This window comes from Cetorhinus maximus, chromosome 3 (assembly GCF_964194155.1).
Source record: "Cetorhinus maximus chromosome 3, sCetMax3.hap1.1, whole genome shotgun sequence".
Classification (NCBI taxonomy): domain Eukaryota; kingdom Metazoa; phylum Chordata; class Chondrichthyes; order Lamniformes; family Cetorhinidae; genus Cetorhinus; species Cetorhinus maximus.
Window position 1 is genome coordinate 3,626,227 of NC_135881.1, and position 12,191 is coordinate 3,638,417.

Below are 12,191 nucleotides of genomic sequence, written 5' to 3' on the forward strand. Positions count from 1 at the left end.
AAAATGACCAAAAAAATAGTAAAGAGGGAGAAAATAAACTTTGAGCTAAACTGGCAAGAAATATAAAAATAGACGGTAAGAGCTTCTTTAAATATATAAAAAGGAAGAGAGAGGCCAAAGTGAAAATGGGCCCCTGAGAGAATGAGGCTGGGGAAATAATAACGGGGAACCAGGAAATGGCAGAGGAATTGAATAAATACTTTGCATCAGTCTTCAAGGTAGAAGACACTAATAGCATTCCAAAAATACTGAATAATCTAGGGGCAAAAGTCAGGGAGGAAATAAACACAATAACTATCACTAGAAGAAAAAATACTAGGGAAACTAATGGGGCTAAAGGCTGATAAGCCCCCTGGACCTGATGGGTTGCATCCTAGGATATTAAAGGAAGTAGCTACAGGGATAGTGGATGCACTGGTAGTAATCTTCCAAGAATCCTTGGATTCTGGAAAAGTCCCAGAGGATTGGAAAACTGCCAATGTAACACCCTTATTCAAAAAGGGACAGAGACAAAAAAACAGGTAACTATAGGCCAGTTAGATTAGCATCTGTCATTGGGAAAATGTTGGAGTCTATTACAAAGGATGTAATATCAGAGCATTTAGAAATGCATAACATAAGCAAGCGTAGTCAGCATGACTTAATGAAGGGGAAATCATGCCTGACAAATTTATTAGAATTTTTTGAGGAGGTAACAAGCAGGATAGCTAAAGAGATGTAATGTGCTTGGATTTGCAAAAGATGTTCAATGAGGGCCTGCACATAATGCTACTTAATAAGACAAGAGCCCATGGCGTTGGGGCTAGTATATTAGCATGGATAGAGGATTGGCTAACTAATAGAAGACAGAGTTGGAATAAGGGGGGCATTTTCAGGATGGCAATCTGTAACTAGTGGAGTGCCACAGGGATCAGTGCTGTACTGGGGCCACAATTATTTACAATATATATTAATAACTTGGATGAGGGAAGTGAATATACTATTGCTAAGTTTGCAAATGACACAAAAATAGGTGGAAAGGCAAGTGGTGAGGATGACACAGTCTGCAGAGAGATACAGACAGGTAAAATGAATGGGCAAAAAGTTGGCAGATGGAATATAATGTGGGAAAATGTGAGGTTATGCACTTTGGCAGGAAGAATAGAGAAGCTGAATATTATTTAAATGGAGAAAAAGTGCAGAAAGCTGCAGCACAGAGGGATTTGGGGGTCCTCGTGCATGAATCACAAAAAGATAGCATACAAGTCCAGCAGGTAATAGGGAAGGTAAATGGAATGTTGGCCTTTATTTCAAAGGGAACGGAGTATAAAAATAGAGAAGTCTTGCTAAAACTATACAAGGCACTAGTTAGACCACACTTAGAATACTGTGAACAGTTTTGGTCCCCTTATCTAAGGAAAGATATACTGGCATTGGAGGCAGTCCAGAGAAGGTTCACTAGGTTGATACTGGGTATGGAGGGATTTTCTTCTGAGGAGAGGTTGAGTAGGTTGGGCCAGTACTCATTGGAGTTTAGAAGAATGAGAGACAACCTTATTGAAACATAAGATTCTTAGGGGGTTTGACAGGATAGATGTTGAGGGGTTGTTTCCCCTTGTGGGAGAGTCTAGGACCAGAGGGCATAATCTCAGAGTAAAGGGTCACCCATTTAACACAGAGTTGAGGAGGGATTTCCTCTGTGAGGGTAGTGAGTCTGTGAAATTCTTTACTGCAGAGAGCTGTACAGGCTGGGTTGTTAAGTATATTCAAGGCTGAGATAGACAGACTTTTAATCAGTAAGGGAATCGAGGGTTATGGGGAAAAGACAGAAAAGTGGAGTTAAGGATTATCAGTTCAGCCATGACCTCATTGAATGGCGGAGCAGACTTGATGGGCCGAATGGCCTACTTCTGCTCCTGCATCTCATGGTCTAATGGTCTACATGTGACTCCAGACCCACAGCAATGTGATTTACTCTTGATTGTCGGAGTGTCAGTACTGAGGGAGCATTGCACTGTCAGAGGGTCAGTACTGAGGGAATGCTGCACTGCTGGAGGGACAATACCAAGGGAGCGCCACACTGTCGGAGAGTCAGTACTAAGGAAGTGCTGCACTGTCGGTGGGGTCATTATTGAGGAAGTGCTGTACTATCAGAGGAGCAGTACTGAGGGAGATCTGCACTGTTGGAGGATGAGTACTTAGGTGACTGCTGTACTATCGAAGGGTCAGTACTGAAAGAATGCTTCTCTGTAGGAGCTGCCATCTTCCCAAAGAGACATTAAACCAAGGTTAGGTTGGAGTAAGAGATCTCATAGTGCCTCTCAAAGAAGAGCAGGGGAGTTATCTCTGGATTCCTGGCCAAAATTAAACCCTCAACCAACATTACTAAAAGAGTTGATCTGATCAATGTCACATTATTGTTTGTGGGAGATTGCTATGTTTAATTTCCTTCCACTTCTACAATACAACAGTGATTACACTTCAAAGAATACTTCATTGGTTGTAATGCTTTGGGATGTCTTGAGGTTGTGAAAGGTGCTATATTTTTAAAAATTTCATTCCCAGGATGTGGGCTTCGCTAGCTGGGCCAGCATTTATTGTCCATCCCTAGTTGCCCTTGAGAAGGTGGTGATGAGCTGCTGCCTTGAACCGCTGCAGTCTATGCGGTGTAGGTACACCCACAGTGCTGTTAGCAAGGGAATTCCAGGATTTTGACCCAGTGATAGTGAAGGAATGGCGATATATTTCCAAGTCAGGATGGTGAGTGACTTGGAGGGGAACTTCCAGGTGGTGGTGTTCCCATCTATCTGCTGCCCTTGTCCTTCTAGATGGTAGTGGCTATGGGTTTGGAAGGTGCTGTCGAAGCAGCCTTGGTGAATTCCTGCAGTGCATCTTGTAGATGGTACACACTGCTGCTACTGTGCGTTGGTGGTGGAGGGAGTGAATGTTTGTGGATGTGGAGCCAATCAAGCGGGCTGCTTTGTCCTGGATGGTGTTGAGCTTCTTCAGTGTTGTAGTAGCTGCACTCATCCAGGCAAGTGGGGAGTATTCCATCACACTCCTGACTTGTTGGTGGCGGACAGGCTTTGGGGAGTCAGGAGGTGAGTTACTCGTCACAGGATTCCTAGCCTCTGACCTGCTCTTGTAGCCACAGTATTTATATGGCTAGTCCAGTTCAGTTTCTGGTCATTGGTAACCCCCAGGATGTTGATAGTGGAGGATTCAGTGATGGTAATGCCATTGAACATCAAGGGGCGATGGTTGGATTCTCTCTTGTTGGATATGGTCATTGCCTGAACATTTGTGTGCCACTTGTCAGCCCAAGCCTGCATATTGTCCAGGTCTTGCTGCATTTGGACATGGACTGCTAGAAATGCAGGCTAATTGATTTTCAAATTTGACCACTTTATATTGTGTTTTTGAATCCTAAACTCCTGTTGTAAACTGTCCCAAGGAGCCTATAGGAATATTAACAAATACAAAGAGCCACAAGGAGATATTAGGACAGGTGAGCAATAGCTTCGTTAAAGTGGTTTTAAGGAGGATCTTAAAGAAGGAGAGAGAGGTGGCGAGGCAGAGAGGTTTAGGGAGGGAATTCCAGATCTTAGAGCCCAGGCTGCTGAAGAGCTCATGAGTATAACTACTGAGATTTGATGCACCATTTAACCTGATCATCTCACCGTATTTGTTTCCCAGGGGGCCCACTCACCATCACTGATGCCAACCTTTGCCTCGGGCGACTGTTGCCAGATTATTTTCCCAAAATCTTCGGAGCCACGGAGGACCAGCCACTGTGGAGGGAAGGAGCTCTCGAGGGGTTCCAGAAGGTTGCAGAAAGAGTCAACATCTTCCTCTGTGACCAATCACAGAACGATGAGGAGAAATGTTTTGGCCAATCGCAGATGACTGTGGAAGATGTTGCCCTGGGATTCGTCCGGGTGGCCAACGAATCAATGTGTCGACCAATCAGAGCTCTTACTCAGGTACGTCGTGAGTCATTTGGATGATGGTGGAGCAAGCACAGGTATAGTGGATAGATTCAGCTGTACAGGTACTTGATGTAGATTAGTTATAGGTACACTGGTATAGTAAACAGCTTCAGTTTAGGGATAGTTATGTAGGTATACAGGTACATGTAAGAATATAAGAAATGGAGCAGGGTTAGGTCCCTTTGAGCCTGCTCTGCCATTCAGTAAGATCACAGCTGATTTTCTATCTCAACTCCACCTTCCTATACTATCCCCATATCCGTTGATTCCTTACGTACCCCAAAATCTACAGAGTCTGTGTACTAGTGTCATGCCAAGAAACTCAACCACTTACACTTCAACTGCCTTCAGAAGCTTCTGAAGATCAGAAGGCAGAACAAAATTCCAGACACAGGTACTCAACTGAGCTGACATGTTAAGCATCCACACACTATTGAGACAGTCGCAACTGAGTTGGCCTGTTTATGTAGCCAGAATGCCTGACGCTCATTTACCAAAGTGAATCTTCAATAGACCCAGCACCGGAGGGTAGTGTCAGACAAAACCAATCCAAGCAATCTGAGGACCTTGTAGAACACTAAACCATGTGAGATGTTAAAGGGGAATAGAATGGGGAGAGGAGGTCAGGGAAAACAGGTGCCCAGATTTTCATGCCTACATCTATGTTGGATCAGAGAGAGAGGGATTTAAAAATGGTGGATGGGACCCAATTCTGTGATTTTTGCCACTGCAGGATAAGGGTACAGGTAGCAAGCCAGACATGGCTAGCTCTACCATAGGGGCTAGGCATCTCAGAATACCCCATCCCCTGCAATTTTCGAGGAGTTGGGCCAGCTTCTGGATCATTCGTGGTTCATGGCCTGTCAGAGGAGTTGTGAACCATATTCTGGATTTGGGAATCATTTGAATGGTAAGTTTACAAGGCTTTACCCATGCCCCCTACATGCTCCTTCCATGCACTTCCATGACGTCCTAAAGCACAGAGGCATTAAGACCACTGACTGGGAAGAGAATGCTGCCGATCGCTTGGCATAGCACCATAGGTCCATCAAGGCTCAGCGACTCGACAGCGGGGCAGAACAGCGGCAGCAGAGGAAGGAGAAGGAAGCCAACCCAGGGCTATGATTTCCAAGCCCCTGCACAACATGTCCCCACTCCAGAAGAACATGTGGATTCAGAATTGGGCACCTCAGTCATGTGGAGTTTCACCAAGCCTGACGGACGTCATCCTTGATTCCGGGGGACCGCTGATGACAACAAGCCTTTCCGTGCCCCCATGCCCACTACATGCCCCCCATGCTCTCTCCAATGCCCTCCCATGCCCACTCACCCAGTATGCATTATGTACAGAACCACTGAGCCAAATAATATCAATGGCAAGTCTTGAAGTGTTGAGGGGAGAAAAAAACACCCATTCAGAAATCTCCTTTGAAAAGAGAACTGCTGTTCTTACAGTCAGATAAAAATGTCAATCAAACAGAACCATTCACTTAAATGCTTTTGCTTGCCTTCATCGGCAGGGGTATTGAGTATAAAAGTTGGAAAGTCATGCTGCAGCTGTATAGAACCTTGGTTAGGCCACACTTGGAATATTGCGTGCAATTCTGGTCACCACATTACCAGTAGGATATGGAGGTGTTGGAGAGGGTGCAGAGGAGGTTTACCAGGATGCTGCCTGGTCTGGAGGTTATTAGCTATGAGGAGAGGTTGGAGAAACTCGGATTGTTCTCACTAGAGCAACGGAGATTGAGGGGCAGCTTGATAGAAGTTTACAAAATTATGAGTGGCATGGACAGAGTAGATAGTCAGAAGCTTTTTCCCAGAGTGGAAGAGTCAATTACTAGGGGGACATAGATTTAAGGTGAGAGGAGAAAACTATAGAGGAGATGTGCGGGGCAAGTTTTTTACGCAGAGGGTAGTGAGTGTCTGGAATTCGCTGCCAGAGGAGGTGGTGGAAGCAGGTACGATAGTGGTGTTTAAGAGGCAGCTTGACAAATACATGAATAGGATGGGAATAGAGGGAAATGGACCCTGGAAGTGCAAAATGTTTTAGTTTGACAGGTAATATGATTGGCGTAGGATTGGAGGGCCGAAGGGCCTGTTCCTGTGCTGTACTTTTCTTTGTTCTTCTTTGTTCTTGTTCAGAGAACAGCTGCAGAATTCTGAGATGCAGAGGGATCTAGGTGTTCTAGCGCATGAGTCACAAAAAGTTAGTATGCAGGCATGGCAACTAAATAAGGTTAACGGAATGCTATTCTTTATTATGACAGGAATTGAACATAAAAGTAACAATGTTATGCTTCAATTATACAGGGCATTAGTGAGACCACATCTCGAATACCGTGTGCAGTTTTGGTCTCCTTATTTAAGGAAGGATGTAAATGCATTGGAGGTGGTTCAGAGGAGGTTCACTAGATTGATACCTGGAATGAGTGGGTTGTCTTATGAGGAAAAGTTGGACAGACTGGGCTTGTTACCACTGGAGTTTAGAAGAGTGAGGGGTGATTTGATTGAAATGTGTAAGATCCTGAATGGTCTCGACAAGGTGGATGTGAAAAGGATGTTTCTTATTGTGGGTGAGTCCAGAACTAGACACTGTTTTAAAATTGAGGGTCACCGTTTTAGGGCAGAGTTAAGGACACATTTTTTCTGAGGGTTATGCAGCTTTGGAACTCGGCCTCAGAAGGCAGTCGAGGCAGGATCACTGAATATTTTTAAGGCAGAGGTAGATAGGTTCTTGTGAGGCAAGGAAATCAAAGGTTTTCGGGGGTAGATGGAAATGCGGAATTCGAAACACAAACAGATCAGCCATGATCTTATTGAATGGCGGAGTTATTCTGAGGAACATAGGGACCTTGGCGTGTGTGTCCATAGAACTCTGAAGGCGGAGAAGCATGTTAGTGGGGTGGTGAAAAAGGTATGTGGGACACTTGCCTTTATCAATCGAGGCATAGATTACAAAAGTAGGGAGGTCATGTTGGAGTTGTATAGAACCTTGGTGAGGCCACAGCTGGAGTACTGTGTGCAGTTCTGGTCGCCACATTATAGGAAGGATGTGATTGCACTGGAGGGGGTGCAGAGGAGATTCACCAGGATGTTGCCTAGAATGAAACATTTAAGTTATGAAGAGAGGTTGGGTAGACTTGGGTTGTTTTCATTGGAGCAGAGAAGACTGAGGGGCGACCTGATCAAGGTGTATAAGATTATGAGGGGCATGGACAGGGTGGATAGGGAGCAGCTGTACCCCTTAGTTGAAGGGTCAGTCACAAGGGGACATAAATTCAAGGTGAGGGGCAGGAGGTTTAGGGGGGGGATGTGAGGAAAAACTTTTTTACCCGGAGGGTGGTGAGGGTCTGGAATGCACTGCCTGGGAGGGTGGTGGAGGCGGGTTGCCTCACATCCTTTAAAAAAGTACCTGGATGAGCACTTGGCACGTCATAACATTCAAGGCTATGGGCCAAGTGCTGGTAAATGGGATTAGGTAGGTAGGTTAGGTGTTTCTCACTCACAGTGCAGACTCGATGGGCCGAAGGGCCTCTTCTGCACTGAGATTCTGTGATTCTGAGTAGGCTCGAGGGGCCAAGTGGCCTATTTCTACTCCTATTTTGAAAAAAATGTATCAACAACAAAAGCTTTTCCCTTATTTCACACCTCTCATTCATAATGAGGCTACCTGAGAATTGTATGAACAAAAACAGATGGCCAGACACCTGTTTCTCCAAATGGGCTCATTCTGAATGTTTGGCTGAGGTCCTAGACTCACCAATGGACTAGCTTAGCAGGGGTTCTCTTTTGACAGGAGGAAGTGGAGTATTTGCTTTGATTGATTTATAAGACTATAATTTATTCTTTGTTCTGTTTTGTCAGCGTCTGTATATTTATTTGGACAAGAGTAAGAGCTGTGAAGTGAGGGAAAGATCTTTGATTGATACTATGAATGTCTTTTTGGATTGATATTTTTATAGGATTGTGAGAACAGCCGTTGTCTTTTCAAAGTGGATCTGTGGACGTTTTTTCCCCCCCTCTGCATTATAAGACTTGCCATTGTTATTAAATGGCTCGCTGGTTCTGTACCTTGGTCACACTGGGAATATTGGCATGCATGGGTCATGGGAGGGCCATGGAGAGCATGGAAGGACAATGGGCAGTGGCATAGGGGCATGGGGACTGGGTGGGGGCTATGAGGGATGAGGGCTAGAGGGCCTAACAGCTTTTAAAACAGTGGGGATGAAGTTCCAGAACACTGATGCAGACATTCTAACCAACCCACCCCGGCACTCACTCGCGCTCATGACTGCCTCCGATCTGCTTCTGGGGTTAGCGGGCCTGACCCACGTCCCCCCATAGTAAAATTTGAATGTGACGGGTGGGAAATTTCCCAACTCAAGCTACCCGCCTCAGTAGTGAAATTCTGGCTGAGAAGTGTGGGAGCTGAGGGAAGAGGGAGAAGAAGGAATCAGAGACAGGGGACAGAGGGAGAGGGGGAACAGGAGACAAAGATGTTACACAGATCCAAGCCAAGTCAAAACTAAGAGTCTTTCTTTGCAGAGAATGTTTATTGAATTAGTACAGAGTCAACAATCCTCCACCCTACCAGAGTCCCAGCTATCCCCATTTATAGGTGTACAAATACCATCATCTGTTTAACAATTTAATTGCTATTAAACTTTAACAGTGTAATTGCCAATAATATTGACAGATTCCCTTCCTTAAAATGTAAACATTTTTTTGTGGAAACACAAGAACAGTCTTTTAAACTAATCAAAACGAAACAGAATTGTATTTACTTTTTTTTCATCCTTAATGTCTCACATTAGATTATAACTAACCATTAATCAAACGTCTGTTCCAAAAGCGTATCTCTTTGTGAGAATCTAACTCCAGTCAAGACCAGGAGCCTATCTATGTTTGATACTTTAGCACAATCCAACAATTTGAAGGCAAGCACTGAATTAGGGATCTTTGAACAGAATTTCTGCAATCTGTTATATAACCAGTTAAATTCCATAATATATTCTTCTATGGAATAACCATCCATTCTTCTAAATTTATCAAAGACTGACCATGCCTCATATGCATTTAACAGCACCTTTCCTATAAATTTCGCCCATAAATTTTAAGAGTTTATCCAAACCTCCCTCGGTAGGGAGAAAACTATAGAGGAGATGTGTGGGGCAAGTTTTTTACGCAGAGGGTAGTGAGTGTCTGGAATTCGCTGCCGGAGGAGGTGGTGGAAGCAGGTACGATAGTGGTGTTTAAGAAGCAGCTTGACAAATACATGAATAGGATGGGAATAGAGGGATACGGACCCCAGAAGTGCAAAATGTTTTAGTTGACGGGCAATATGATCGGCGCAGGCTTGGAGGGCCGACGGGCCTGTTCCTGTGCTGTACTTTTCTTCTTTGTCTTCGTCTCCTTCTTCGTCTCCTTCTTCGTCTTCGTCTCTTCTTCTTCTTCTTCTTCGTCTCTTCTTCGTCTTTTCTTCTTCTTCTTCTTCGTCTCTTCTTCTTCTACTTCGTCTCTTCTGAAAATATTTTGCACCAGATTCTGTTTCTCGTGGGAAGCAAAAATGCTAAGGCCATACCTTGCTATTTTTTTGGTAAGGATGTAACCTGTGTCTGTATATCTACTTCATTCTTCCATTGGTCATAAGGTTCAGCTTCACAGAACAACTGTGAAAAATCATACCCTGATACTTTACACTTGGTTTCAGCCATTCTTCTCCAAAGTAACTCCCGCTGCAGTCTCCCAGCCGTGACTCCCGCTGCAGTCTCCCGGCCGTGACTCCCGCTGCAGTCTCCCGGCCGTGACTCCCGCTGCAGTCTCCCGGCCGTGACTCCCGCTGCAGTCTCCCGGCCGTGACTCCCGCTGCAGTCTCCCGGCCGTGACTCCCGCTGCAGTCTCCCGGCCGTGACTCCCGCTGCAGTCTCCCGGCCGTGACTCCCGCTGCAGTCTCCCGGCCGTGACTCCCGCTGCAGTCTCCCGGCCGCGACTCCCGCTGCAGTCGCCCGGCCGCGACTCCCGCTGCAGTCGCCCGGCCGTGACTCCCGCTGCAGTCTCCCGGCCGTGACTCCCGCTGCAGTCTCCCGGCCGTGACTCCCGCTGCAGTCTCCCGGCCGTGACCCCCGCTGCAGTCTCCCGGCCGTGACTCCCGCTGCAGTCTCCCGGCCGTGACTCCCGCTGCAGTCTCCCGGCCGTGACTCCCGCTGCAGTCTCCCGGCCGTGACTCCCGCTGCAGTCTCCCGGCCGAAAAAATAATTCTTCCTAATTTCTAATTTACACCTTACCACCCTCTGCTACCATGTTACAAGGATCCAAGTCAGTTAGTGAAGTCAAAATTAAGAGGGAGAGAGAGAGAGATTATTGACTTAGTATAGAGTCAACACTCCACCCACAGTATATCCAGTTTATCACCTGTTTAACAATGTAATTGGCATTAAACCTTAACAATGCTAATAATATTGACAAGAGAGGGGGAAGGGGAGATAATGGGGGAGGGAGGGACAGAGAGAAATGAGATGGGTAGAGGGAAAGGGAAGAGAGGGAGGGGGTGGGAAAGATGGAGAGAGCGGGCAGAGCACATGGGAAAGGGCACAGAGAAAAGCTGGGAGAGGCAAAGAGGAGCCAGGATAGACAGAGAGATTGGTGGGGGAGGGGGAAAAACACAGCAGGAGCAGAGAGGTGTCTGGGGTAGACAGAGGTAGGGGAAAAGAGTCAGGAGAGAAGGAGAGGATGAGGGAAGAGGGGTCACAGAGGGGTCACAGAGAGGGGGCGGAGGAATTCAATCGGGGAACATGGAGAAATTCGAAGGGGAAAGGTTAGAGGCAGAAGAGGCCATGAAGCGAGGAGGCAGGTGGAGGGAGGGAGAGGGCAGGGGAGAAGGAGCAGCAGCACTCAGAGTGGGGGTAAGAAAAGGAGGAGTCATGGACAGAGGGCAGGAGGAGTCAGGGAGAGGGGATAGAGTGGAACTGGGTGAGGGGGAGAGAAAGGGACAGAGGGAGAGGAAAAAAAGCAATCACAGACACAGAATCACAGGATTGTTACAGCACAGAAGGAGGCCATTTGGCCCATCGTGCCTGCACTGATTTTCTGAATGATCATTTCACTGAGTGCCATTCCCCTGCCTTCTCCCCATAACCCTGAACATTGTATTTTTCAGATAACCATTCAATGCCCTCTTGAATGCCCCAATTGAACCTGCCTCCACCACACTCTCAGGCAGTGCATTCTAGACCCGAACCACTCGCTGCGTGAAAAAGTTCTCTCCTATCGCTTTTGTTTCTTTTGCCCAATTACTTTAAATCTGTGTCCTCTCATGCTTGATCCTTTCAAAAGTAGGAACACCTTCTCCCTATCTACTCTGTCCAGGCCCCTCGTGATTTTGAACATCTCCATCAAATCTCCTCTCAGTCTTCTCTTCAAGGAAAAGGGCCTCAACTTCTCCAGTCTATCTTCATAACTGAAGTTCCTCATCCCTGGAACTATTCTCATAAACCTCTTCTGCATTCTCTCCAATGCGTTCACATCCTTCCTATAGTGTGGTGCCGAGAACTGTACACAATACTCCAGCTGAGGCCAAACTAGTGTCCTATACAAGTTCAACATAGCCTCCTTGCCCTTATACTCTATGCCCTTATTTATAAAGCCCAGGACACTGTATGCTTTACTGACCACTCTCTCAACCTGCCTTGCCACCTTCAATGACTTATGGACATACATACACCCAGGTCCCTCTGCTCCTGCACTCCCTTTAGAGTTGTTCCCTTTATTTTATATTGTCTCTCCATGTTCTTCCTGCCAAAATTAATCACTTCACATTTAGAACCATAGAACACTACAGCACAGAAAAAACAGGCCATTCGGCCCTTCTAGTCTGTGCCGAAATATTATTCCGCTAGCCCTATTCTCTGCATTGACCTTCATCTGCCACCTGCCTGCCCATTCCACCAACTTGTCTGTGTCCTTTTAAAGCTCTACACTATCCTCCTCACAGTTTACAATGCTCTCAAGTTTTGTCATCTGCAAATTTTGAAATTTTTCTCTGTACACCAAGGTTTAGATAATTAACTTATATCAGGTAAAGCAAGGATCCCAACACTGACTCCTGGGGAACTCCATTACAAACCTTCCTCCAGTCTGAAAATCATCCATTAACCATTATTCTGTTTCCTGTCATTCAGCCAATTCTGTATTCATGTTGCTACAGTCTCTTTTATTCCATGT

At 45.9% G+C, this 12,191-nt stretch overlaps 1 protein-coding gene across 2 annotated transcripts in view; it reads left to right on the forward strand.

The window, feature by feature from the left end:
* oplah (5-oxoprolinase, ATP-hydrolysing) overlaps positions 1-12,191 on the forward strand; it is an 86,718-nt gene that overhangs the window by 25,151 nt on the left and 49,376 nt on the right. For both annotated transcript variants that reach the window (XM_078536126.1, XM_078536127.1), the window contains one exon: positions 3,676-3,962. In XM_078536126.1, coding sequence (XP_078392252.1) covers positions 3,676-3,962 — 287 coding nt within the window. The remainder of the gene's footprint in view (positions 1-3,675; positions 3,963-12,191) is intronic.